General features: G+C 43.0%; 1 protein-coding gene across 1 annotated transcript in view; it reads left to right on the top strand.

Moving 5' to 3' along the window:
• The window catches only part of ADAMTS2 (ADAM metallopeptidase with thrombospondin type 1 motif 2), a 190,792-nt gene that overhangs the window by 49,294 nt on the left and 114,270 nt on the right, over positions 1-27,228 (top strand). The window contains exon 3 of the mRNA XM_059825220.1: positions 21,128-21,287. Coding sequence (XP_059681203.1) covers positions 21,128-21,287 — 160 coding nt within the window. The remainder of the gene's footprint in view (positions 1-21,127; positions 21,288-27,228) is intronic.

Genomic DNA, 27,228 nt, shown 5'->3' with positions numbered 1-27,228 from the left:
CTGTCAAATTTCTTCCTGTCTTCTACCTACTCTGAAACTTAACTTCTGATTTTCATTGTGAGCAACATACAAAGGCCGTCTCCATCATGGCAATATTGCCAGACTGTAGTGTTGACTTCTTTCAGGCCTAAGTTTGCAGAGTGAATGAGGAGGAACTCTGACTTTTTTGTCTGTTTCTCTATTCCTAATTATGGGTAAGAACAAGTCCATGTCAGGCCCGGAGATTATCAGATTTTATAGAAGTAGATTGTTGCTTTGTGGGTTGTTTGGTTCCCCCCCCCCCCCAACAATGTTGACTCAATCACACAGCAGCAAGAATTAGTTACCTTCAAATATCTTTTCTGTAATTTTCACAAAACTCGTCAGCTAATGAGAACCATGTATCTTTGCTCTTTTTCAAAACTGGAAGCTAATGTAATACTTCCAAGGACAATGATCTGTAGAAATTGCTCCATCTTTCTTTTGCCCATTGTAACGGGTTTTATTAATGCACCAGATTGCTATATACAAAATTAAAGGCATTAGACATGTATACTGCTGCTTGTTTGACAAGGTGCTGCGTATTGCCTACGCCAGGTTTGCTGGCTGTAATCGCTCTGGCTGCTCGCTCTTTATTACACGGTGCTGAGGTTGGGGACTCCAGCAAGCTGGGAAGCAGTGCTGGCCTTATGAAACACCCTGTTTTGTTGCCTCTCTTTCTAGTCTGTCTCAGTGATTGAGTTGTCATTGTAAATGCAATTTAAAATCCCGTAAGAACTTCAAGATATGTGTGTAATTTACCCCAACTATATTTTATGTTGTTGGATGAGCACTGAAAGTGCAGCTTCAGGAAAGCACAGACTGGCAGCCCACTCTCCCGGACTCAGCTGCTCCCCTGCCAGGTAGACACTTCTTGAAATAGCATTGCCCGCAGGGATCGTTTGTCGCATTTGAATTGATAACTGGCAATCTGTTGTAATCTGTGTTGCTTTTTCATCATTTCTTGCATGGTTATGCCCTCAGCCTGACATGTGCCTCCCATATGGAGTCAGCCTCCGGGGCTCTGTGCCCTGGACTGTACATACTACGGTTGGACTCGATGATTTTAAAGGTCTTTTCCGACCTAAATGATTCTATGATTCTATATGCAAACTGCAGCAGGCGGGAGGCAGGTGCCTGAGCTGCGGTGTCCCGGGCTGCGTAGCAGCGCGCAGCAGAGCGATGCAGTCTCTGCCACGTGCACCTGGGTAACTAGACTTGACTTACGCGAGCTCAAGTTCTCCAGCTGCTGCGTATTGGCAGATCGTAATTCTTTCTGATTACCCGATGTTTACCTCACTTCTGGTTTGGTTTGTTTTGTATCTAGTCCTTGTGTGCAGGGTTGTAGTTTGATCGTTAGCAATTTGTGGGTTGTATGTTTATGCAATGCATACCTCTTTACTCCTGAGCTACTTCAGCAAAAATAAATGATAATACTGCATGTTCAATATTTATTCTCCCTTTTCCACTGCAACAGAGTCAGAGCAATATAATAGGATCTATTTAGCATTTGCTCATTTACTTTGCAGAATTCTTCCTGCTTTTTCTCTGTTTATGTAGGTGTCTAGTATTGCTCTTAACTGTAGATTGCAATATGTAGGTTTTCACAGAGTAAACATATACTCAAATCTGTACAGAAGATTCTTGGTTAATAATAGATGAGATGAACATAACTTGTTTTGATTTGACATTATACATCCTTAAATGGGGTGTGTAGGGGAGGCACATCGTGCTGTCTGAAATGCACAAAAAGACAAAAATATGAATATCTATATATTTTTTTCAGCGCACAGTTCCTTACACTTGGGTCAAAGGAAGGAGGAAGAACAAATTCCAGTAAACCTATGTGTATTATTAATGATCATTAGCTCACTCAAGTGGACCTGGATCTTATTGCTCAACCCAAAAGATGCAAAACAGATCAGTGGAGAACAAATGGAAAAAATTCAGCCAATTAACTCATTCATTTTCTTCTGTATAGTAGTAGAATGAGGTCGGACACCCATAGGTGTGTACTGCATGAAGGGACATGCTTTTTAAGCACAGCATCCAAGGTCTTTGTTACAGCCGTGTGTCTTAATATTAAGAACCTTGGCTATTCTGGTTTAGGCATTTCCAGCAAGAATTAAGAGTATGGTTAATCCTTTCCTTGCTAAGAAGAGTTGTGGGCTTAGCATGACTAGTGAGTGAGACAGGCGTTACTGGAGGAGAAGGTGGCAGATGGGGGAGTCTCTTTCTAGGTTTCTCTATCCACATGTTTTCCATATGAATCAAATGCTTTTAAAAAACATTGTAGTGACATTAGATAGTGTGATCACATGGTCTGTGCTGAGCTGTATATGTATTTGCACTGCAAAGTTGGTCTGTGGTACTTGATACTCTAATTTAATGATTTTTTTTTTCCCTGTTAAATTCACAGGGCCTCCTAGTATCAGGCCCCGGCTGTCATTTTAGAAGTACATGCACATGCCAGATATCTGGCTGTTCTTTGCATGCGTGCTTCACTGAGGAAAGATTAGGTCCAGGTTTGAAAAGCAAATTTACTTACTTTGTTATGTGTACAAATATTTACTTATATTTCAGCTCTTTTTTAATGAGGTGTAGTTAAGAGTCCCTGCATGCTAATTTTAGCCCTCTATAAAATTTGTACAAGTACTGAACAGAAATGTACAAATGCCCAAGTTTACCTTGGCGGAGCGCAAAAAAGGAATTTGAAAGTAAATGGGTCTTTTGGCAATTTTCCACCTATGAATCACTTGTAAAATAGGAAAACCCTTTGTTTGCACACACACATCTTTCACTTACGCCAAGTGTCTTGATCGCTGTAGTCACATGCAAGTCTCGGAGAAGAACAGAGTCCCAAAGACCAATTGCTGCTACCTGAATTTTGTAGTTCTTGAGGTTTTGCATTTATAGCCCCATGACTCTTCAGGCACAGGAGCTGAGCACCGAGCGCTCCGGCCATAGCGAGTGACTTTGCTTTCCGAAAGGAAACACTAGGAGAATTTTTAAGGTGTGACTTAGTTTCCCTCATGAGACAGAAGCAATAAAAAACGATGGTGCAGAAGCTGAAGAAATGTTTGTTTCTTAATTGATTCTTTTCCAAGGAAGTTAAAAAGGAAGGAAATCTGAATAGCTGCTGAAAGGAGAGTTCTATTATCTACTTCTGTAACCCTTCTTTTCCAAGTTTTGGCCAGTAGTTATACATCTCTCTGCTGAGCAGTATTTTTGGCACCAAAATATTGGTTGTGGTTTTCATAACCATGTGATTCACTTCAGTAGCTGCGAAGCATTTTGCTAATTTTGAAAAATCTCTGTAAAATGTGGAAAAAACCAGAATTTTGTTCACTCTTGAGAGGTGCAGGAAGGGACTTGGAGGGAGTTAAAAAGAAAAAGTTTTCAATTCCTGTGAGATTGAACTAAAATTACTCTTTTTTTCCTCCAATAAACTATAAAAATTCAGTGGAAGCTCTGTAAGAAAACCCTTAAAAAAAATTGATAGAAAAATGTCCTTCACTACTCTGCTCTCTTTTTCTCCTCCTCCTTGCCCAAGGTAGGAAGCAGCTACCAAAGATTGTAGCTGTGGTTAAGTGTCATTACCTGTAGTGACCAGTTTTACAAATACAACACGCTTGTGAACATAGAAATTAGTGAGTGGATGAACAAGTTGGTTCATGCTAAAATCGTTTGGTGCCCATGAATGTACTCATGCGTTTATAAGCAAGGATGCATTAGTATGTTTAAAATTTTGTTTGTGTTAATGTTGGCTGATAAAGTGAAGCCATCCCAAACATAGTATGTTGAGGATCACAAGCCGAGTGTAAAACCAGCGGGTGTCTGAGCTCTGGGAGCACACAGGTGCTTTAATAATCCCTCTCTCCATGTGCTATATTTTTTCCCAAAGCAAGACCTCAGGGCTAATTAGCCTTCCTTGTATTTCCTCTCTTCCTCCTCTGAGATTATCCCCATGGGTTGAAAAATGATGTCTCCTTCTCACAGTAATTTACCATATTTCTAAATGGATATTAGCCCAAATTGAAACCAAAAATGGGTATCTGAAAACTCCTTAACGAATCAAAGTGGGCTGAAGTACTTCCCTTTGGTCCCTCTGAAATGGGCCGGTGATTTTGTAGAGAAGGAGGAAAGGCTGATAGCCCAGAGTAAGGGAAGGTGAGCATCACATCTGAGGGCTAAAAGGATTGCCATTTAATTTTAAGCCTTTTTAGGAGGACCAAACAGGGGTGACCCAAAATGTTCTCATAGCCCAGACCTCTTTCAAACACGCATCTGGTTGCTGATGTGATGAGTTGGAGATATGAACTCATCATCATCTTCTCTCTCATGAGGCACTTTGGTCCAGATCTCTTCTGGGCGCCTGACTGAGGGACACAGATACCACTGTGGGTAGCACAATGTTTCTGCTTCGTGGGCACATGAGAGACCACTCGCAGAATGAGTAGGGTCCTCTATATAATACAGGCATGGTGTGACCCAGCCATAGGTGGCTTTTCAAAGAAGAGACTGATTGTTTCATCCATCACCAGTCAAAACTTCCAGGGATGACTTCTGCGTGTGTCTGCCACCACAGGAGAGCACTTGGCAGGCCAGGGGTTAATTCTTGCTGCTCCGTACTCAGTGCTGGGTCTGATCACAGTCTGCTGTTACGAGACTAAGTGGCCTCTGGCTTTCCAAGATGGAACAGGTTCCTTCCACATACTGTAATTCTGACTGATGGAAGGCTGCTTAAGAGGTTGAAATATGGCTGAAAATGACAGTACTTGTCCTCAGGCTCTTCTGGGAGAGTCAGTGTATCTTGTTCTTTTGTGCTCCTCATTCTCCCTACCTCCCCTTGCTCTTTAACGCTTTCCCAAGGTTTCTTATTCCTGTAGACCTGGGGCGAAGGTGGCCGTTTGCATTTAGTTCTTGTGCTACCGACTGGGAGATGCTGCGTCTGCACCCACCCATGCTGCCTGAGTGCCGGTTTGGCTCTGGGAGATTTGGCAAGCTCCTGGTCCTGCCCCGCTGCCGGCTGGTGGCCGCAGCATGGCTGCATCGCTGTCCTCGGCCGCCTGGCTCGCAGAGGCAGACTTCTCCACCGAGTGCAGACGCGAGGGGAGAACAAAGCGATCGCATTTGTCCGTTTACTAAAGCAAATCTAAGTGTTGTGCCATCTGTTCTGCAACTACATGAAACCCGGTGAGCTCTTTGGAAAAGGCAGAAAATATGTTCAGGATCTGTGGAAAAGATGGATGTGAAAATAAGATGCTGAGAATTGGTAGGAGCCTGGATAACACCAGAACAGACCAAAAATAACAAAACAAAAACTTGAAGTAGAAAATACAAGAAAGAAAACTGCCTTAAAACGGGGGGAAATCCAACACTCATTAGGTTTTTCTCCTGTATCTTCCCCGCTGCCTTTCATGCGTGTGTTCATTTTTTCGCATTGATTCTACTCAGGAGAGCAGATCCAAGTTGGTGTTTAGTAGTTCAGAAATGCTGTGATGCAGCAGGAGCCCGCAATGCCGCACCCTGCCATGCCGGTGAGGGGGACCGGTCCCTCCTTGCTGATAAGAAACGCCGGGCAGCTCGGGGTGATGCTGCCTACCCCAGCCTAGCATCGGGCCTCCTCCGCCTGCTGCCAAAAGGCACAGCTGTGATCCAAAGCACAGCTGTGTGTCGTTTTTCAATAGCCAGGAAGGAGAATTGCAGACTGTGTGAAAAATGATAAAATCTGGAAAACTTTTAAAGACAACCTTTATAGCTTTGTGAAATTCCTGCTTCCCCAGAGTTCAGATGGATCCCATGAAAGTCTAATTGCGTTAAGCTCCTCATTGCACTGCAGCGACCGGCCCGGGCTGGTGGCCGTGCTGGCGGTGAGCAGCTGGAAGAGAGGGTTGTTCATTGACCGACTCTTTGTAGCAGAGTAGCAAAGGGATGGAGCATGTAATGACGTATCCTTTAAGGCTCCTGCTTTGTAAACTGAGAACCGCGTTATGGTCAGAAGTGACTCTGATGCTGAGAGCCGCTTGGAGCATGAGGTTTTGCTGGTAGGAGAGGAATGGGTATCTTGTGGTTCATGCTCTGGACTTCGCCTTCAGGACATCTGGTTTCCTGTCTCTGCCAAAGTTCCTGTGTGTCCTTGGGCAAGTTATCCAGTTTTCCCGCATCCTGTTTCCTCAGCAAGGGGTGGGGGATTGCTTTCCTCTGACACGGTGCTGTGAGGCTCCATAGGGTTGGCAGTTACCATAGAGATGAGGTACCTAAATAGAATTTGAAACCTATTGAAGGAGAGCTATGAAACCTGATGGAGTTACCAAAAGAACAGCTCGGCTTTGGCCGTGTTGCGTGGGGCAGCTACAACAGGTTGTAAAACTGTCACAGTAGGTGTAAGTACTGTGAAACCAGGGTCAGCTGGAACATCGACTTGTAAAAACAAAAAGCTACCAGTACAAACTCAACCCGTAAATATGAAGTAGTATCACTAGTTAAACAAATAAACTAAAAGAGATTTTTCTCTTTAGGATCCTCTGGGCATTTTCATTTGATAAAGTCTTTTGGTCTGGCAGGAGTCCAAGACCAAAAAGTCCAGAGCTGCTTTCTGGGGCACCCTGGAGCTTCTGAGGCTCCTCACTGTTTGTATTAAAGGTCTTTAATTTGCTGTAAGATGTCAGCTGGAGAATGAAAACTGTGGAGGTACTCTGTGATTTGTTTTAGGCAGAGGGAGGCAAGGGAAATCATGTTTAATTTAATTGATAGTCTCTTACTCTTTATTGTGAAATGAAGAGATGGCTTTCAGGTATTCTGTATTGCACCATTAACTGTTTTCCTCTGTCTTTCTCATTCATATTAAACCAAATATTTAATGTCTTCAGTCTCCCTGCTGACATGAGAGTGATTTTGAGGTCCTGGTCATTCCCATTCAACTTCTTTGGAAACGTTTCCATTTGTTTTTATTTGCAGGATCCTAAATCCAGTCTTTTCAATGCAGCTATGCCATTGACTTGTCTTACAGAATAATAACGCCATCTGTCTTGTCTTTTTTTATCCTATATTTAAGCATCTTTTTTTTTTTTAGTTTTTTCTTTTGGTGCTGGTTGACTTTCACTGTAGAGTGAGAGGAAATCTTCATTGAACTTGTTGCAATAGTCATCCATCCCTCACCTGAGTTGGAGGTAGCTAATTTAGGATTTTAAGATGCGTAGGTTGGTTAGAATCACAGAATCATAGAATCGTTTAGGTTGGAAAAGACCTTCAAGATCATCAAGACCAACCATTAACCTAGTACTGCCAATTCCACCACCAAACCATGTCCCTAGGCATCACATCTACATGACTCAACTGGGCAGCCTGTTCCAATGCTTGACAACCCTTGCGGTTAAATGCTCCTGCCAAAGCTTTTTAGGTTTTTGTTAGTGTTAGCTTCCATTTGACAGTTTCCTGTATGTTCATTCCCTGATCTTCCTGAATTATGTCTCTTGGGCTCCTGATAGAATTATCTCCAACTTGAACTGTGTAGTTAGCAGCGAATTTAACGTGGAAAAGTGAGGATTTTGTTGACCTCCATTGTAATTTTTCAGAAATGTTGGAAGTTGTTGTCAAAGGGCTGTCAGACATTACAACAGGCTGCCCAGGGAGGTGGTTGAGTCACCATCCCTGGAGGTATTTAAGAGACGTGTGGATGAGGCGCTTAGGGACATGGTTTAGGGGTGGACTTGGCAGTATTAGGTTAACAGTTGGACTTGATGATCTCAAAGGCCTTTTCCAACCTAAACAATACTATGATTCTAAGTTCATTGTGAAGCTCAGTGGCTCACGGGTCATATGGCCACGTCTTACCACCAGTATGTTCATCTGTGTGGTCTGGGATGCACATGAGTTGATTGGAACCTCTGTTTTCTGGATGAGGGATGTTTCACTATCAGGCCCTATGTGCCCCCATGTCATTGATGGGTATCCTCATCAGCATTCTGGATGCCCTCAAGAAACACGGAGCAGCTATGTTTTGCCCTGCGCTGGGTATTTGTTCCTCCTCTAGGCAGGACTTAGAGAGATGATTGCAATAGCTGACTTTGGTTTGGGTGGTGGAGCTGATACAGATTATCTGATAATGTCTTTTGAAAACTAACATTTTTTGCATTTATAAGGGGAGATAACTGGCTTTCTTACTATAATATTTCCTCTGATCCAGATTCCTGGCTTGTTGTTCTTGTAACTATATTTGGACAATTGACTTTGAGAAGTTTGTAAGCATTGTTGTTGGCTCAAGAGCTACAAATGTTTTTTTTCTCTCTGCCTAGTAGTCTAAATGAATAATGTCTGTTTAATTCTAAAGCAATCTCATGAGATTTACAGGCAATGTTAAATAAGAAAGCCACATCGTTTTATAGAAGACATGTAAAGTATGGAAACCGCCTCTTGAAGAACTTCCTTAATATCTTTTGTGGTAACAGTATTGTCCAAATAAACACATGCCACTTGTAAACGTACCCAAATGTGTGGTGGCCCTAACCCAACTCTACTGGTCTGAATATAGTAGCCCACTGACATATGGTATGTAATTCAATTTCTAGTAGTTCTGAAAGATTGACAGGCTGATTTATGCTTCTTTCTTTGCATTTATTTTCCATACTCTCTTATTTTCAGGGAGTGCATCCTTTATAGGCTCCATTTGACTCGGTGTATGTTGTGTCCAACTTCTGACTATCTAGTTGCTAGTTGCTGCAAAAAGGTTGGAGCTTCATTTCTATTTTTTTGAGAAAACAAGCATTTTTCTTTTAACTTTTGCCTAAGAGTATAGGTGCTTTTTGTTTTCCAAAATAAAATGTTATTAACGGTCTGCCTTCTACTTCAACACTTGCTAATTTTTCATGTTTCTACAGTTATTATCTAGCTATGGTTGCATCCTTTAGTTTTGTGTGTGCATGTGAGTATTTTAAGTTCTTTTGTGCTGCTTGCAGTTTGGGGAGAAGTTTATGGTTACTGGAGCCACAGTCTGAGGAACAGGCAGAGGGAACATTCTTGTTCTTCAATTCAGACAATATTAAATTGTTTTATTAGTAGCTGCAGCCTTGGAGGGAGTGGAGGAGAAAAATATCAGGAAAAGCACAAACAGCAAAAAACTTAAAAAACTGGAGGTGATCAAGATGAGGGAAAGACAACATCATATGAGCCATACTGTGTTGGACCAGATGTCCATCTAAGTCCTTATCTTGTCTTCTAAACTGGCCAGTAGTGAGTGATTGTCTTTGGTGTCTTAGCATTAGTATCCTTCTGTTTTCTTAGTAGACACATCCTACAGCAAGGGGTTGGGAAACTGAAATGCGTGTTGTATGAAGCCATACCCCCACTGCCTGTCAGGCTTATTAGTCTTGTACCCAAGTTCTCTTTAGGAGCTATTCTTAGAACCTGGCTTTGCATTTTCATTTGCACTTAGTCCTCTGGTTCTGAAGCAATTTTGAGCACACTGTGACACAGGCAGTAGCTAGACTGTTTCATTTCTTAATTTTGTCAGGATGAAGTCCTGTAACCCCTTTACTGTAGATTTTATTCTAGAATCTCCTCTTCTGATTTTTCAGTTTGAGGCACACCCTTCAGTTTGAGGCAGTTCAACCTTAGATGTGTAGAGCTCCTACACAGGTTCTCCAAGGTGAGGATGTTTTGAAGAACTTAATTTAATTTTGCTGTTACGGTACTGTCTCTGAGTGCTCCTTTTTATACCTGGATAATCTGTTGGCTTTACAGATACCCTGATGAGTTTTCAGCTCCTGATGTATTTGAGAAAGGTTTTATGATTAGTTTTTATGCTTTTTGCAAGTTATTCCTCAGACTCTGTTTTGGCTTGACTTACTGTGATTTTACCTTTAATCTGCCAGTTTATGACCCTTTCAGTTTTCCTAATTTGGGCTCTTTTATTTGGTTTTTTTGGGTTTTTTTTGAAGGATGCCTGTATGCTTCCAATGGCCCCCCCTTGCCTTGCTGTTTAGCAATGCTGACTTTCTTTTGCTGGATGACTTTTCATTTGCTGGATGGTATACAGTTGCTCTGGGCCTTCAATACACTGTCTTTAAATAGGTCAATGCTACCTGCAATGAGGTTCTCTTTTAGGTGCCCATTTAACTTCTTCTTTAGCAAGTTTCTTTATTCTTATGTATTCATCCTTTCTGGAAGTGAACACTGCAGCAGAAATATTACAGGTTTTGTTGCTCTTGCCAGGACATGAAACACAAGAACGACGTGGTCAGTGCTACTGAGTATTCTTCAACAGCAACATTTCAACCGCACTGCTCACACAGTCGAGGGCTGCATCCCCTTTGCAGGGCTTGGTCTCAAGAGCTTCGTGAAGCAATCATTAATGATACATAAAAATCCATGCTCAGACACCACTCCCCAAGATGGTATTTGCCCAGTCTCCATAGGGGTTGTAGACATCTCCCATTTTATGTGCTTCCTGCCTTTGTAGCGCTTCTGTTCTCACTCTGTATATCTCAGGTGCTGTTGCTGTCCTGGTCAAGTAGTTGACAGTATCACCCTGTACTGTTCTTTTCCTATATACACCTAGAAATTTAATCTAGAGGGATTCTGGATTCTTCTTTGACATGGTTAAATGGTTAATCTGAGTTAATGCTAGGATCTCTTCTCAACTGGCAGGCTGGTGTGTTCCTGTGTGCTTTCTATCCTGCTGTTACGGTGTCCCCAGACTGTCTTCTTTTCACTGTCTGATATGCTCTTATCAGTACACATCAGACTTGCCCTTTGGTACCCTCCTCTCCTTTTATTTAAAGTACTCTTTACACCCTTTCCAGGACACGATACAGTGATGGTGTGGGAGAAGCTGATGTCTCCTGTACAGACTTTATCCATTCCAGAGTTTTTCCCAATGCCTGGTGAATCCAAACTCTTGTTTCCTTACCTGCTGAATCCACAGCTCATTTCCTCAGCCACGCACTTTGTCTCTGACTTGTCCTTTCATCAGACTGGGAACATTAAAACAATACCATGATGAAACTCCTGGTTTCAGCTTGCAGCTTGACATCCAGAACCTCTGTCCTCATGCCCACAATGACCATGAGCACCCACTCCTCCCCAGTGCTTCCTAAGAGACCCTCTTAGAAGAGGGTCTGTGAGAGACCCTAACAGACATTCTGTGAGATCCACCACATTTGCTCTAGCAGTCAGATTACCATATGGATGCATATACATTGCCCTTAAGGAATGGTATTCATTTGTGTGACAGTGCACTTTATTTCACTTGTAGCAGTGAGGAAGTCGCTTCAGGTGTCTCTGGGTGGTCTGTCTGGCTTCTATTTTTGTGGCTGGCCTGTGAAGTTAAGGATGGAGAACCTCCAGCTTCTTTGCAGCTACAGCCAAGCTCCCACTGCCCTGAAACGCCCCTTTGCCTTGCTGGCTCAGTCAGGACAAAGCAGAGCCTTGGGACGAGCTGGGCTCCCTTCGCTCAAGCAAGAGGCTCGCAGAAAGAGGCCCAGCTCATGTTTGATTTTGATTTTCCAAGGACATAGATCACCAGCTCCTGCTGAGTTCCCTGAGCCTGGTTTGGGCTCAGCTGATGTTCTTTATTTCTTCCTCTGCAGAAGTCTGCTAAAATGTATTTGTTATTGTGCAATGCCTAAACCTTGTTCCTTAAACTGTAGGTACTAGTGCAATGTAAATAATAAGGAATGTTAATTTAAAGATTTTTAAGAACAAGCTTTTGAGGTATTTTTTTTAAGCTGAATAAGACTGCCTATACCATTTCAAGCTAAAATTTCTATCAGAGTTTCTTTTTTTGTTTGTTTCCTGGTATGTCCAATCTTTTCTCATCAGCAATTCTTATTCCCTCTATGCTTTCAAATCTTGGAGAGTTATCATATGCCTCCCTTCCTCTTTGTCATATAGACAAATAGTGCACATTAATTCTTTGATTTAATCCTTCTTAATAAGCCTGTTCCTCCAGGGATTAATTATTTTAGTTTCTGTACTGAATCTTGCACTTTGTTGACATCTTGTACTGGGAGCCTACAACTGAGTGCAGTATAAAATTGAAAGCTCATCTCTCATTAGTTTTTCATGCTCTCATTTGGATAACCCCTTTCCAGGTTCATTCCTCCAATACCGGGTAAGAGAAGGAAGGTTAAAATAAGCCCGTGTATAGGACATGGAAAGGAAAACAAGTCCCAGCTGTAGCAAACTTCTGGTGCTTTTGTTTCCCCTCACCCTTATGGGCATCCAGTTTAAGTAAAACCTGCATTTAGCAGAGAAGGACCCTATCTGATTTCCAAACCATGAGTAACTGCATTGGTCACCCCTGGACCCGTGGCCAGATTTGGGTTTTGAGCTGTTGCATGGGTCAGTGCAAAGTGGGTGTGAGATGCTCTCTCCCAGGGGGGATTTGTTACCTGCTGGGGGGTCTTGCTTTCACTGGAGTAGCTAATGTCAGAAGCTGCGGACCAGGGAGACCTGGTTCTGCCAAGGTGCACGTCTTTCTAGGATGGTGATTTTGGGGTAAGCTTCCTGAACCTGCTCACTGTGTGGCTGCATGGGCGCTGGGGCTGCTGTGCGAGAAGGGGTGGTAGAGCTCGGTGGAGGAGGAGGAGGAGATGGGAATGGCCCAGGCCAGAGCTGGCTCCTGCTGCCCTGCAGCTTGCGCTCTGCAGCTCACGCACTCCTTTGGAATGTGAAATGTTGCTGCAGTGGCATCTTCTAAAGGGAACAATCAGGATTTCTGTAACATAATTTTAAATTACTTTAAATGCTAAGTTTCAACTCAGATGGATTTAATATATTAAACTTTTTTAATATAGTAAACCTTTTTCTCCAGTGTGTGGTCTGGATCCTTTTATCTTCTTTACCATAGCAAAGACCTAGACTCCGTTTCCTACCCGTTAATGGATCTGATCCAGCCCTGCTGAATTCAGGATGAAGACTGTTTTTGGGAGGCTGCAGCGATGCTTTAGTGAAAGTCTTTGGCCTGCCTTATATAGGTCAGACTAAACTGCTTTAATATTTATGAATCCATTTATGAATCTTGGCCTTGAGATTTATGAATGTGACACCCGTTGAGTTTAGTGGGTGCTGATTTGTGTCTTAAGCAAATATATTTTTGAAAAGAAACTTGTGTAGCCACCATCCCATTTTGTGAGAGTTTGAGCTGAAGAGCTTTCCAGCTGGACTGCTTTTGTTTTCTTGCAGAATGTCAATTCAGTTTTATTGCTGAAGGTAGGACTCAACTATGCATTTTGTCAAATTGACCTCAGAAATGCTTTATTTCAAATGGTTCCTTGTGTTAAAATTGGGAAAGTTAATCCTTTTGGATCTTGCTGTTAGCAAATTCATGGACTTGATGTTCATGCTTTTCCTCCCTGAAAGATTAAAATTGAGAAACTCTGTTGCAGGGAACTGCAATTACTATTCCTTGCTTACAAAAACAACAATCAAGTTTACAATCCCCTGAGTCTGCAAGATCTGCCGCATTTATCATTTTCGTTCTTAACAGCTATTTAATAACTCACCTCTTTCCCACTTGGAATTACACGTGGGCATCAAGCCTAGAGACTTTCCAAAATGTTCTTGCTTAAGCATTATTTTAGCTAAAAGAACTTCTTGTCTGTGTTTGAAAAGCTACAGAATTGTAACAGCTCTTGCAGATGAACTCTTCAGAAATGAGGTTCCTGCTGTTGCTGGTGGAGGCATCTGAAAGGTGGAAGCCAACCTGGCAAAGGTGCGGTGGCGTTTCCCTGTATAGCAAGCAGCTGCAGGGAAGTCTGCTCTGAATTTGCCCACTCCTAAGTCTCTGTTATACTTTTGCAGGCCGTACTCTGTATTTGCCACAGACGCTCATTTTGCAGAAAGCCATGGTTTTGCGTTTTACCTACACCTTTTGAAAATGCGATTTATCTCTTGTGATGTAGCAGGATTCAGAGGTGAGCAGCTGCTAGCATGGGCAGGTTGTGGGGGACAGAGGCAGGAGATTTACTGAAGGGAAGTGGTGCTCAGGGTCATGGCCCTGGTCTGCACCGCTGCTGCCTCTCCCAGGCACTGAGTGACAGAGGTGAGAATTTGGTAATTTTCCTGTAAAGGCAGAGGATTTGGAAGCAACGTTTTTAACGTTGTCCACTGGTAAAAGCCAGGCACCGTGGCCAGGACGCTTGTCTTGAAATCTGCTGGCACTGCTTTGTGTAATCATTTTAATTGTGTCTGTTTTCTTGATGGTTCTGTGAGAATGAGACACAGTCTGTCTCACTATTGTGTCTCTTAAAAACCACAAAAAACCCTTTTCAGTTTCTAAAATGAGTTATACCATACAAATGCAAGATTTGGGTCCAGATTCTCATCTGCTATAAACTAATGCAGTTCTCTTAACTTCAGCTTATATTGGCTGCAGATTTGTCCCACTGCTATTATTATTCACACCTGCAATTGTGTAGTGACTAAGCTGGGCTCCAGGGACGAAATTTTATTTTTGGTAGCAGTGGAAGCATATAGGTGTGTGAATGGATGGACACCCATCCTCCCTTGAGCTACAAGGACTGTACGAAAGCAGCCTATCATGAAAGCACTCTTAGTACAAATAGCTCTTGTATGGTGCTTTTCATTAGCAGATCTCAAAGTGCATTAAAAATGTGACCTTATCCCCATTCTGCAGAGGATAAATAGGGGCCCTAAGTAACATGCAGCTTTCATAGGGCTACCCAGCAGGCTCTGCCTCTCTGTCAGTCTATCTGTGTAATTCCTGTTAATTTTTTGAGGATATGTGAAAATAAAGCGACTTAATTACAAACTGACTTGCAAAAAAGCTGAAAAATAGTCCTTTAGACTAACAGTAATAAAAATATACGCTCAGTTAAAAATTTTCTTTTTCTTTGCTTCCCCATCCAGCCTGGGACTGAGTAAATCAGTGTAGTTTTAGGGCAGCAGCAGCATACAGCACAGTAAGTGGCAACATGGTCCAAACGTTTGCTACAATTACTTCAGTACCTCCATTCTCTGTAAAGAAAGATGAATTTGCAGCGCTGCACAGTTCTTCCTCTGCAATGCTTCAGTAGTCCGAGACATGTTCTCAAAAAATCAAATGCAAATATGACATAAGAAGCTTTTTTTTTTGCATTGTTATCTATGTGAATGAAACTAAATGGAAATAAAATGCCAAGCGCGTCTGTTCCTGAGTCAACGTACTGTGTGATTGGGAATGAATACATTGCAGAACTGAAAATGTTGAGAGATCCCGTGTGGGCAGGCCTGAGTTTGGAAGGTCTGTGTTACGTCCTTACTTCTGCCGCAGACTTCCTGGGTGATCTTGCTCCAGCCATTGGAGCTCCTGGTGCATCAGGTCCCTTCCAATGTAGTTGAACTAATATTTCTGTATTTGACTGTAGTGTTGGGAGGACACATCTGTTGTTGTTTGGAAAAAGCGTGTTCCTGTGGTTCTAAGACCTAGAGAAGGATTATAAATAAAAATAACATGTGGAATGTGCTTTCAAATTCTCTGTTATACTAGTGCCAGTTTTGGTCAAACGTATAGCAGTTGTGTATTTAGGGTACAGGCACATTGATAAAAAGTAGAATAAGACCTTGTCCAGTATGCTGTCCTGCAAATATAAATATTTTCTCTTTCAAGTCATCTCCAGAGTATTTTTTGGCAGCTATACAGTGAAATGCAAATCTCGTCTCTCTGTTTCTCTGTGAATTGATTGTTGGGAGAATCCCATATTGCAAATTCCCCTCTGGAGGCTTCATTGACATTGCAGGGAGTGCAGGCTCCTAACCCAGGCACTGGGGTTAAATGCCAGATAGTTTGAACCTCCCTTTGGTCTCGAGAAAATCACCTGAAATTCAGGACTGTATTTAGAATTTGTTCATGCACAGGTATGTTATGTGGCTGGTTACCTTCTTCTGAATCAAATACTCAAAAACCCAGAGCTCTGTTTACAGAAATACTGTTTCCAAGAGTTTCTGAAATACTGTTTTGTAGCTTACTGATTTAATTATTTAAGCAGACACTTGGATTTTTTTAATATTAATTTCAGGTTTGTTCACATTTAATTTTAGCTTCCTATCCATATCATGTGCTTGGAGATTGGGAAGTAAATCTGCCGTTATATGGCAATGAGAAACTTTGTAAAGCAGTACTAATGAGGAAGAAAATGAACATTAATTAAACTTGCGGTTACAGGATGGGCTGAGGCTCTGGAGTCCTGAAGCAGCAGCTAGATGGGTTACTTCATTACAGCCTAGAACAGGGAGCTGTGATGGGAATGGGAATGAGGAGACAATTAAGTCGCTCACCAAGTGCAGAGCCAGTGAGACATTTAATTATCCACAGGAGCTAACACTCTAAAACCTGGAGTTTTCTGTAGATCTAAATAAGCCTGGCAGTTTTTCTGTCAAATGAGACTTCTAGAGAATGCCTTTAGAAATGCAAGAGGGGTTGGGGATGTTGAGGAGGCTGGGGAAGAGACCTGCTTTTTAGCTGAGCTCTGTGCTGCTGGGCAAACTGTTGGCAGGTCTCTTGGGCTGGAGAGGAGGTCTCCATCGTGGTGGATGGGACTAGTGTAATTACCTTGGGCAGAAAGCTCCAAGTGGAGATGGTGACTTGATGGCAGAGTGGACTTGCCTTGTAAAGCTCAAGTGGTAGAGGAGGATCCATGTGGCTACTGCCATTGCCAGTATCTGTAGATCCTGTGGTCCTTGAAAGCCTGGTAGGTCTTCAGGGAGGCGCAGAAGCCCTGTTACCCCCAAAAGAGATTAGCAGAGCTCTAAACCCCAGCCCTGTGTATTGCAATGGACTCATTTGTGGCTTATCAATGTAATTCTTGTCTTAATTAGACAGGACAGTCACTCTCTGCCTGCCTTGTAAATTTTTTCCTTTGTGGCTTTCACTTCTAAATAACCACCTTGCTAACCTTAGCAGAGGTTTTGATTCTCTGAACTGCAGTTTCCTTTTGATTAAGTGTCTTCTGCTCTAGTCTTTAATGCATATTAATGAGTGCTAAGCAGTGCCTGACTTGAGTAATTTGCAGGTGGGATCTAAAAATCCTTGGAAAGAAGGGCTGGGGATGTCCTGCTTTGGGAAATAGTGGAATATTATAGGCTCTTTGCTACAGTTTGGTGCATTCCAAAGGCAAACACTTTTTCAATTAATTTATATTTTTATTAGTCACAGGACACAGTCACTGCTGCCATTGTTATTTAGCAATATTACCACATTCACTTTAGATTCAAGTTAAAAGTCCCAGAAGAGGAGGAGAAGAGGTAACAGCTCAGTGTTTCTTCCAGAACTGGAAGTACTTTCCACGGCAGATGCTCGATCCCACAACTAATTCTGAATTACATAGCACATGTGTGGCTGCAGGGTGGTAGTGCAGGGGAGGCACTGCTAATCCATAACGCCTGGACATACAGCAGTCCCAGGATGGGCAATAAACAGTATAGGATAGAAAAATCACTGCTGTGAGCCATTACTTTTAAGCTCTTTATTTCCTGAAAGCCACTACTGTTCATCCGTTCAGAACTTGGGGAAACTGATAATTGAAAGGCTTAATTCTGCTTTTGCCTCCCCGGGAGTAAATGTCCAGAGGATGGCCCAGGAATTTTCTGAAGTCCTTCTAGTCTAACCTCTGTCAAAGGGAAGGAACAAATTTGCTCAAACAATAGAGCGTTTCTGTTTTAGTCATCCAGAGGCATTCTCCAGGAAACTGCAGCAACTTTAATGCTCTCTGTCATCATCATAAACTTGGTGGTTGTCTGACAGTTGTCTTGGCATGACAGGGGGGCACGAGGGTGATGGCGTCCGTGGATAAGAACAGGACTGATGGGTGAAGGGCATGAGCAAACCTGTGCTGCTGGAGCAGTGCCTTTACACTGCTTGCTTGGCTGTGTGCAGCACTGGTGTTGAGTTGATGACTAAACCCAATCTCCCATTCATGGTGGCTTTTTGAGGGTGTTCTGAGTAGTATCAGAAAAAATGCATTAGGCAATTCATCTTGAGCTTTTCATGTTCAAAGCGCTTGGCAAAAATAAAACAAATCAGCCCTTGTAATTATCCTGCAAGACTGTTGTTATGCTGGTTCAGAGGTGGAGAAATGGACGTAAAGAGGTTAAATGTCTTGCTCAAAGCAGCAAGGAAGTGTGTGGTGGAGACATTCAGGAGCCTCACGTATTTCTTAATGAATCATTTATAACTGTGGGTATATTATTAGGCAGATGGCTTGAACTGTGGATTGCTGTAGGAACTCTGCCTTGCCGTCTAAATGAATTTTCTTCTTAAAGTCTTAAACATCCATTTTTTCTTATCTTTTTAGATGAGAATGTGTTGGCTAAATCAAAGACTGTGTAGGATATACAATATATAAAAATATATAATTCTTTTACAACTCAAGCACACACTAACTCTTTCCTAATAATTCTGACCAAAAATAATTGATGTGTTTCTCAGGACTAAAGAAAAAGAGAAATTCTGCTGTAAGAGACAAAGTTATTTGAGTCCAAGATTAAAATGAGAAAAGAAATATTCAGCCATGTTTGAAGGTTAAATTCCTTCCTTTCTATACTCCAGCAGGATTAGGGTAGGGTACTGCCATGGGGATGTGCAGAGTGTTGTCATGTCTATCCGAGAAGCAGAGCACCTGATGGATGGCCACGATTTGGCAGTATTCAGTGCCACATCAGTTCCCCTGCACGCAAAAGGGCCAGCACCAGGCACAGTGTTCTGCAGGAAACATCAATGTTTCACCACTGGTGTTACATCTTGGGAGCCAGCATTCGAATCTGTCTTTTGTTTAGTCTTACAGTCTGTCCCAGGGTGTTGCCTTCATCTTCTCAGGGGGGATTCTTCATTCTGACCACATGTATTCTTTTCCAAAAGGCCACCATGCCCTGGAAGCTAAAGTTCACCTATAAAAGTTGTTCTACTGTCTCTAATCAGCTCAACTACTGATTGTAGACATTGCCTATTTGTTAATTTTCTTAGAAGTTCTAAATTCCTCCAGACTTCCATCAGTACCCCCCGCTGCATACAGTGTACAGCAGCGTTTCCCCCAGGATCCTGAAGTATGGTCTGCATTAGCTGCTTAGTTAATAGTAGGTTTAATAAATCCAGAAATACATGTGGACATGTGCGCAACCATGTAGCTTACTTGCAAAAAGCAAAATCACATTTTTTTCACATGACAGTCAAGTTCCCCGCGTATTTCTCCTGGGCGTATGTGTGGCGTGTGCATCGTACTCTGTGCAGTTGAGCATGCAAATGCTTGTTCCTTTTGATCTTTAGTTGTGCATGTCTCATAAAAAGACTTTAAAATTTCTGGATATAATATTTAATATCCAGAAGAATTGTGTGTGTATACAATTAAAATATACATTAGAGGTAGAATAACATCAATTCTGAATTTTTCATTGTATTCCTCTTTACAGGAAAAGACCAGTTGCTGTCTCTCTGGGTTCAGCACTTATTTTCTTGGTTGTCTTAGCTTCCTTGAGCTGCTGAGCCTGTCTCACCTCCTTTGTGTCTGATGTAGAATCTAAATTAGATAAGAAGAAACAGGACAGGATTTCAAATTCAGTTTGCTCTATATAGGCAGGATGGCATCAGTTTAAATTGCTTCGATATAATTTTGCTTCTTTAATCCTTCCCCTTCAATCTGTTTTTGTATACATTATATATATGAAATCTGGGACTGGAAATCTTGCCTAATGTAAGTTAAGACATGACAAATGAACCTGACATTTTTCCAAGGAGGGAACCAAAGAACATACGGTATTTATAGCAGTAGGAATATAGTTTGCTGCTTGTAGAAGAAAAATATGCGTTGTATGAGAACTTTAGTGCTGGGATGTGATAAGAGTGTTTAGATGATACTTGTTTCAAGTGAGGGTGCTGGGTTCAAAGGAGCCAAACTGGTTCTCCTGGAAGCTTGAGGTAGGGCTTCACCCAGCAGACTATTTAGGCTCCCAGAAGCTCAGATAGCAAGATGAAGTATGTCACAGGGTCAAGATGTTCTCCTGTGCCCAGGTTGAAAGTACAGTGACTCCAGGGTCATCAGTGGGCAGAGTGGGAAAGAGCGTGATCAAGGAGCTTTGGAAGGTTGGATCTGGGGCTTCTCTCAATAATAATCTAAGCAATTTTTTTCAGCATAATAGTAAGACTTTCTGTTTACAACCTAAGAGGTCATTGGTTTAAGTTCTCAAACACAGATGTGCAAACATATGCAGAAAAATTGATTCAAGCCAACCATCTCTGCAAGCCAGCTACTGGCTGCTATGGCCTTCTGCAGTAGGGCAGGACTGCAAGAGGAGACAAATGCAGGAGATCCACATGCCCAAGTTATTTCACCTGCATGAAGATGATGAAAAGACTTTTTCTTATTAAAGTTTTCAGTCTTTTTGAGGGTTTCCCCTGAACACAGTGAAAATTGCTTGGATGACGTTCCTTTGAGGTGCTCTGTAGAAGCGCAGATTTGTCTTTTTTTTCATACCAGGGTATCTGGTCCAGTCTGAATAAGTTTTTATTTCTTGGCAATGCACTACTGGCACCTTTTTTAAACTAGTTGTGGCTAATTCTTGAAAGAGTATTTTGTCAGCTGAACCCTTTGTGTCAAGAGGGAAATAATCACAAAGCTTAGTTGCCTGCATGTAAGACATAGGACTTAATACTTTTCTGTCTTGCTTCTGAACAGAAAGGCTGACTCTACGTTTTTTGACTGTTGAACTGCACATCAGGACCAGCTTATGGCACTGAGCTGATCCTTTCTTTAGCAGAGATAGTAAACACTGGAGCGGCCTGGGCCTGACAGATAGCTAAGGTCATAGTAACTTTCATTGTAGCTGGTTTCTAATGGGGAGTGTATTTCTGAGACAGATTCTTAGACCTGTACTTCGCTCATGTGGTTCGTGGAGAAGTTCTTTTGGTTCAGGGTTGTACCTTTTGTCCTTTCTTGTCAAGTTGGGGAAATAATGCTTCGTTTTGCTCTAATAAAGAATTCACCTGGTTTCCTCTCTGCATCCTAATTGCTCTCTAGAGAACACTAAAGTGTGCTTAAGCATATTGTAACTGTTTACTCACAACGTCTGCTGTATGTGCAGTAACGCAAAATGTTCGATCTCTGCCCTGTCGCTGCAGGCTGGCATGATTCGCACAGACAAGGACGAGTTCTTCATTGAACCTCTGGAGAAGGGGGCCCAGGAGGAGGAGGAGGGAGGAGGCAGAACGCACGTGGTCTATCGCAGAGCAGCTGCCAAGAAGCAGCTTCCTATTGAGAATGCGGATACCCTGTATAAAGGTAAGGCAGAGATGTTTATGTCAGCTGATGTATAAAGTGTAGCTGAAGGCATGTAGCCAATGTGATCTGCTATCTCTGGCTTTTTTATCCTTGAAAGTCGAAATGTGTCCTTCTCCCTCTGTGGATGAGAAGGTAGGGAAGGAGTTAAACGCCTTACCTGGTGTAAGCAAGCACTGCAGCAGCCAAAACCACCTCCAGGATGGTAGAACTGCGTACGCTTTAAAGTTTCCTTGGCTCCAGAGATATCCAGCATAGGTCATGTGTCCCACTGAGTCCCTGGGTCAGAGCAGAAGAAGGGGATGGTGAATGAAGCAGCAGTGCAGAGGTGCCTGTTCCTGTTGGGGGCAGGTAGCTGTGCTGGCTTTGCAAAGGCTGTGTTGGAAGGCTGCAGCAAGGACACAGCCAGACCAGGTATCCTCAGGGTATTCAGCTCCCTGAGCTGGAAGACAAGGATGGAGAGCAAAATAAACTCTCCATGGTCCAGGAGGAAGCTGTTAACGACTTGCTGTGCCACCTGGACGCTCACAAGTCTGTGGGGCCTGATGGGATCCACCCAAGGGTACTGAGGGAGCTGGCAGAGGAGCTTGCCAAGCCACTCTCCATCATTTATCAACAGTCCTGGTTAACAGGGGAGGTCCCATACAACTGGAGGATTGCCAATGTGATGCCCATCTACAAGAAGAGCCGGAAGGAGGATCCGGGGAACTACAGGCCTGTCAGCCTGACCTAGGTGCCGGGGAAGATTATGGAGAGGTTCATCTTGAGGGCGCTCACAGGGCATGTGCAGGACAACCAAGGGATCAGGCCCAGCCAGCACGGGTTCATGAAGGGCAGGTCCTGCTTGACCAACCTGATCTCCTTCTGTGACCAGGTGACCCGCCTAGTGGGTGAGGGAAAGGCTGTTGATGTTGTCTGCCTGAACTTTAGTAAAGCCTTCGACACTGTCTCCCACAGTATTCTCCTGGAGAAGCTGGCGGCTCGTAGCTTAGACAGGTGCACTCTTTGCTGGGTAAAAAACCGGCTGGATGGCCGAGCCCAGAGAGTTGTGGTGAATGGAGTGAAATCCAGTTGGCGACCGGTCACAAGCGGAGTCCCCTGGGGCTCAGTTTTGGGGCCGGTCTTGTTTAATATATTTATCGATGATCTGGATGAGGGGATTGAGTGCTCCCTCAGCAAATTTGCAGATGGCACCAAGTTGGGCGGGAGTGTTGATCTGCTCGAGGGTAGGAAGGCTCTGCAGAGGGATCTGGACAGGCTGGATTGATGGGCCGAGGCCAACTGTATGTGGTTCAACAAGGCCAAGTGCCGGGTCCTGCACTTGGGTCACAACAACCCCATGCAACGCTCCAGGCTTGGGGACGAGTGGCTGGAAAGCTGCTCAGCGGAAAAGGACCTGGGGGTGTTTGTCCACAGCCGGCTGAAGATGAGCCAGCAGTGTGCCCAGGTGGTCAAGAAGGCCAACGGCATCCTGGCCTGTATCAGAAACAGTGTGGCCAGCGGGAGCAGGGAGGGGATCGTGCCCCTGTACTCGGCAATGGTGAGGCCGTACCTCGAATCCTGTGTTCAGTTTTGGGCCCCTCACTCCAAGAAGGACATTAAGGTGCTGGAGCGTGTCCAGAGAAGGGTGACAAAGCTGGTGAGGGGTCTGGAGCACAAGTCTGATGAGGAGCGGCTGAGGGAGCTGGGGTTGTTCAGTCTGGAGAAGAGGAGGCTGAGGGGAGACCTCATCGCTCTCTACAATTATTTGAAAAGGGGTTGCAGAGAGGTGGGTGTTGGTCCCTTCTCCCAAATGACTAGCGACAGGACAAGAGGAAATGGCCTCAAGTTGCACCAGGGGAGGTTTAGGCTGGATATGAGGAAAAATTTCTTTACTGAGAGAGTGGTGAAGCATTGGAAGAGGCTGCCCGGGGAGGTTGTGGAGTCACCATCACTGGAGATGTTCAAGGAACGTGTGGACGTGGCACTGTGGGACATGGTTTAATGGACATGGTGGGGTTGAGGTGATGGTTGGACTTGATGATCTTACAGGTCTTTTCCAACCTTAGTGATTCTGTGTGTTTCTGTGATTCTGTGACTCCAAGGCTGGTGTGGTACACAGGCTTCTCATTGACAGTGTCTTCACTGGGCTGGATTTAATCCCAACAGGGAAATAATGGTATCTTCAAATATGAACACAAACTTTCTTGATTTATTTACGTGTTTCCAAGTGTGGAATTTAACGTACTAAATATGTGATAGACAGTGATAGAATAACAGGAGGTAAACATAAAACACCCATTCTATGTAGTATTTTCTATTTCTCTGGTAACTGCTCTGATGTTGCACCTTTTTTTCTGAATAAATAAGGGATGCAGATCTGGTAAGTGGATGTTTTGACAGCTGATGTTAACACTGAGATTAACTGGGTCGTTTGAGTGGAAACAACAAAATAGCTACATTTTTGTTCCAAATGTGTGTACCAAACTGCAGACTTATTTGCCACTCATACCCTAGTATTATCTTATTTCAATATAATACATTTTCAAGTATAATGCACTGTGTTAGATTGTCCTTTGCAGAAATCTTCTCAGTGATCCCCATCCCCCTACTATTCTACTGTAATCATTTTCAAAAGACAAAGAATATGGGACCTGTTGTAAAAATTCTACTCTATACTTTACTCTTGCATACAGTAATCCCCAGAAACTACTTGAAGGAACAGATAGTCACAGAGATGAGGCACTGAAATCAGGGCCAAGTGAACAATACAAATTTCTCAATGTTCAAGTTGGAATGGGGAGAAAAAAGAAAGCGAGCAATAGCATTCAATAACATTTTTTCCCCACTTTGGCCATCAGAATGACCCATGAATTTTGCGACTGATGCGGTGCTCTGTTGGGCTGTTATGGTTGCCTTCGTACTCGTTCTGAAGCAGAGCTGGGGGATGCAGGAGTCTGAGTGCCACAATCCCAGAATCACAGGATGGAAGTTGCTCTGTTAGTAGATGTTTATCAAATTATTGCAGTGTTGGAAAATATCAGCCAGTCACTGTGTCTCCTCTTAAACAAAAGAGACTTGATTTTATTCACACCTTATGGCAGTATTTTTGTTTTTGGATGGTAAATATTCCTCAGGAGTAGGAGTCTGGTACACAGAAAAGCATAAATTGTAGATCAGCTCCAGTTATTGGCATACGGTACCTGCTAGAGGAAGGCTCTGACAGCAGTATCTGAAAACACCTCTCTGAAATGCAGCGCTGTGCTGCGTGGCTTCTCGTGGAGCTGACGGCGGGGCTGCTCGTGGACTGCCCGCCGTGACTGGCAGCACAGCTACATGCAGTGTGTGATGCCACCAGACTTCTGCGTCTGTCACCTCACCTGCGCTGTGCGCTTGGGTAAGGACTGAAGTTAGTAGGCTCTGGTACAAAGGTGCAAAGTAATAACAGCCATCAGCCGGCACTGTGGGATTAAAAAGCAAAAGCGAGGCTGACCTTGTGCAGGCCAGGCTGGGATGTAGCACTCACCGTGTCTGGAAGAGCAGGTGTCGGTGATAGGTAGGAATAGTTGTGGTTCTTCATATTTCAGATTTTAAAATAAGGAAAAAATGCCAAGAGTAGTAATCTTCCCTTCCATCCACCATCTTTTGATTAGTAAAATTGATTAAAGATTAGTTTTTATTTTGGAAAAAACCCCGCTATGCTGCACAGGGTATTTTTCCCATTAAATTCTCTTTGCCTTCAACAAAAAAAGTGAACGGTCACTCCAAAACTGGTCTGTTCTCCTCTACTTTTTATTAAACCTGGCTTCCCACCTCTGATTTGCTTTAGGCAACAGGCATGGAAAGGACATGCTTTCAAAACCTGTCATTTTATTTTCCAGTTTGTCTTTTTCCAGAATGCATCTAGTTTTTGGTTAACAAACATCAAAATATTTAGTGACTGGGCGTTGATAGGCATGCTGTGCGGCGTGTTTCCATAGTGCTTGAAATTAATCAATGGGCTTATTTAGGAAATACTTAGTAGGGCACTTTCAGCATGCTGTATCTATTTAAAAAAAAAAAAAAAGGTTAACCAAGAGCACTCCCCCTCTTCCACCATCCCTGGAGACAAATGCACTGTTGCCAAGTCCCATAAATTTACATGTGATGAATTGTAACACTTGGACCGTTTTTAAAGGTCCAGCCTCCAGGAATCTTATGAATATGTGATGATTATTTTTTTTTTCCCCTAGGTGAGCTTCTGGCTCTTCTAACTGTTGATAAAAACTTTGTAGTTTTTGACTGTGTAACTATTTTAAGGTAATGAGTAACACAAAGTATATAGTATTCCATAATTTTTAAGACAGCATCTTTCAAAATCCCATGGTATGTTAATTTAATCCTATGATTTGGGAGGAGATTGTGAGTCACGATTTTTGAATGTTTGGGTTTGGATAGATAGATACAAATTCCTTATAAATATTCCGATCTCTGGCACTCTTCACGAGACTAGGACAAGCTGTTCTCTCCCCAGTGAAACAGGAGGTGAAGGAATTGAAAGCTCCATGAACTTGGAGTTGGGTGGGTCAGTCATCATTTCAAGGACTTGGGGCTTGTTCTGGGCAGTGGTCATGCCGGACCTCGCACGGCACAAGGGCTTTGGGATTTACTCCCACAGCTGGCAGGTCCGTTAGCATGCTGCTGGTAGGGAAATGTCCCCAGGCTCTCACTTGCAGAAGCGGGGCTGGGTCTGTGGAGCAGAAAATCCGAGCTGGGTGCAGGGGACCTCCTGCAGCGCAGGGCACGGGGCTGTGCAGTGCGAGGGGGGCTCTTCATGCCTCCCATCTCCACGCAGAAGTGAAGAGCTCTTCATGCCCAAGGTGCTGCCTGAGCGGGTGGTCTTGTTGAGTCATCTGAGACTTTGGGGGCAAACTTGCTGTAACTCTAGTTATTCTCGTAATGAATCTATAGGGGGACATAGTCTCCTAAATGCAATTGTTCTGGATGGTGGTTTGTTGGAGATCTCCGTACCCCAAGTCAACGAGCATGCCCTCATGGCTGCCCAGGCAGAGAGCTCCCACATGGAGCTGCAGGACAGCAGGAGAGAGGCCCCTGAAGCTGATGGGCAGCTGATCTTCCCCAAAAGACAATGAGGACTAATGGAAGATCCATCAATTAATTGTGAGGGTGGATTCATGCATAAAGAAAAAAAAAGGTGTTTTCCCAACTGTGGAAGTAAATTCTAGATTGTGCTAACAGGTATGGTGAGGTAGACCTGACAGCAGGGTTTTTCTAGCATTTTCCATATGCTATTGTCTATCTTTTCTATTATAGTAAGGGAAATTGAGATTTTATTCCATCTGTTTAAAAAATACGAATAAACAAAAGACACAACCTCCTAAGCCCTGGAGAGATCAAGGTATGCATCTTCTTTTATAAAGGCTCTGCTGATGTGCTGGGTTTTAAGAAGTGGAATGTGCTGGGAGAGAGTGGACGTGAAATGAGCAGCAGAGCTGTAGTTTGATTTCAGACCGTACCAGGTTTGCTTTTGTGTTTACGTAAAACGCTATCAGAATATTGGGAAAAGTAAATACTTGTTTTGGCAGCCTGAATTATTATGTTTTGACTGGTGTAGGATTATCTGGTGTTTGCGAGAATCACAGAGTAAAGGGTATAATATTTCTATCTGTTTTTCCCCTCTCAAACAATACTATTTGTTAATGTAGCAAAGAAATGTAAGCATCGTGTTTTAGGCAAGTAATAACCTGCAGCAGAGTAGTACTGTGAAAGTCTGTGTGAGCTCACTACAAATTAGGCTAATTGTTTTGGAAAGAGAAATATTTTCACATAGTGGTTGATGTATTGCAGGTATGGTGGGAATAAACCCTATTTTTTCTGGCAACTGCTTTTACTACTTACATGCATATAATAATTTGTCTTCCTCTAGATAAAAATAAGCAGCATGTTGAAAATATTAAAATATTTC

Source organism: Gavia stellata, chromosome 16, assembly GCF_030936135.1.
Source record: "Gavia stellata isolate bGavSte3 chromosome 16, bGavSte3.hap2, whole genome shotgun sequence".
Lineage (NCBI taxonomy): Eukaryota > Metazoa > Chordata > Aves > Gaviiformes > Gaviidae > Gavia > Gavia stellata.
The sequence above is the reverse complement of the archived record's forward strand: the minus strand, read 5'-3'. Positions and strand labels throughout refer to the sequence as shown.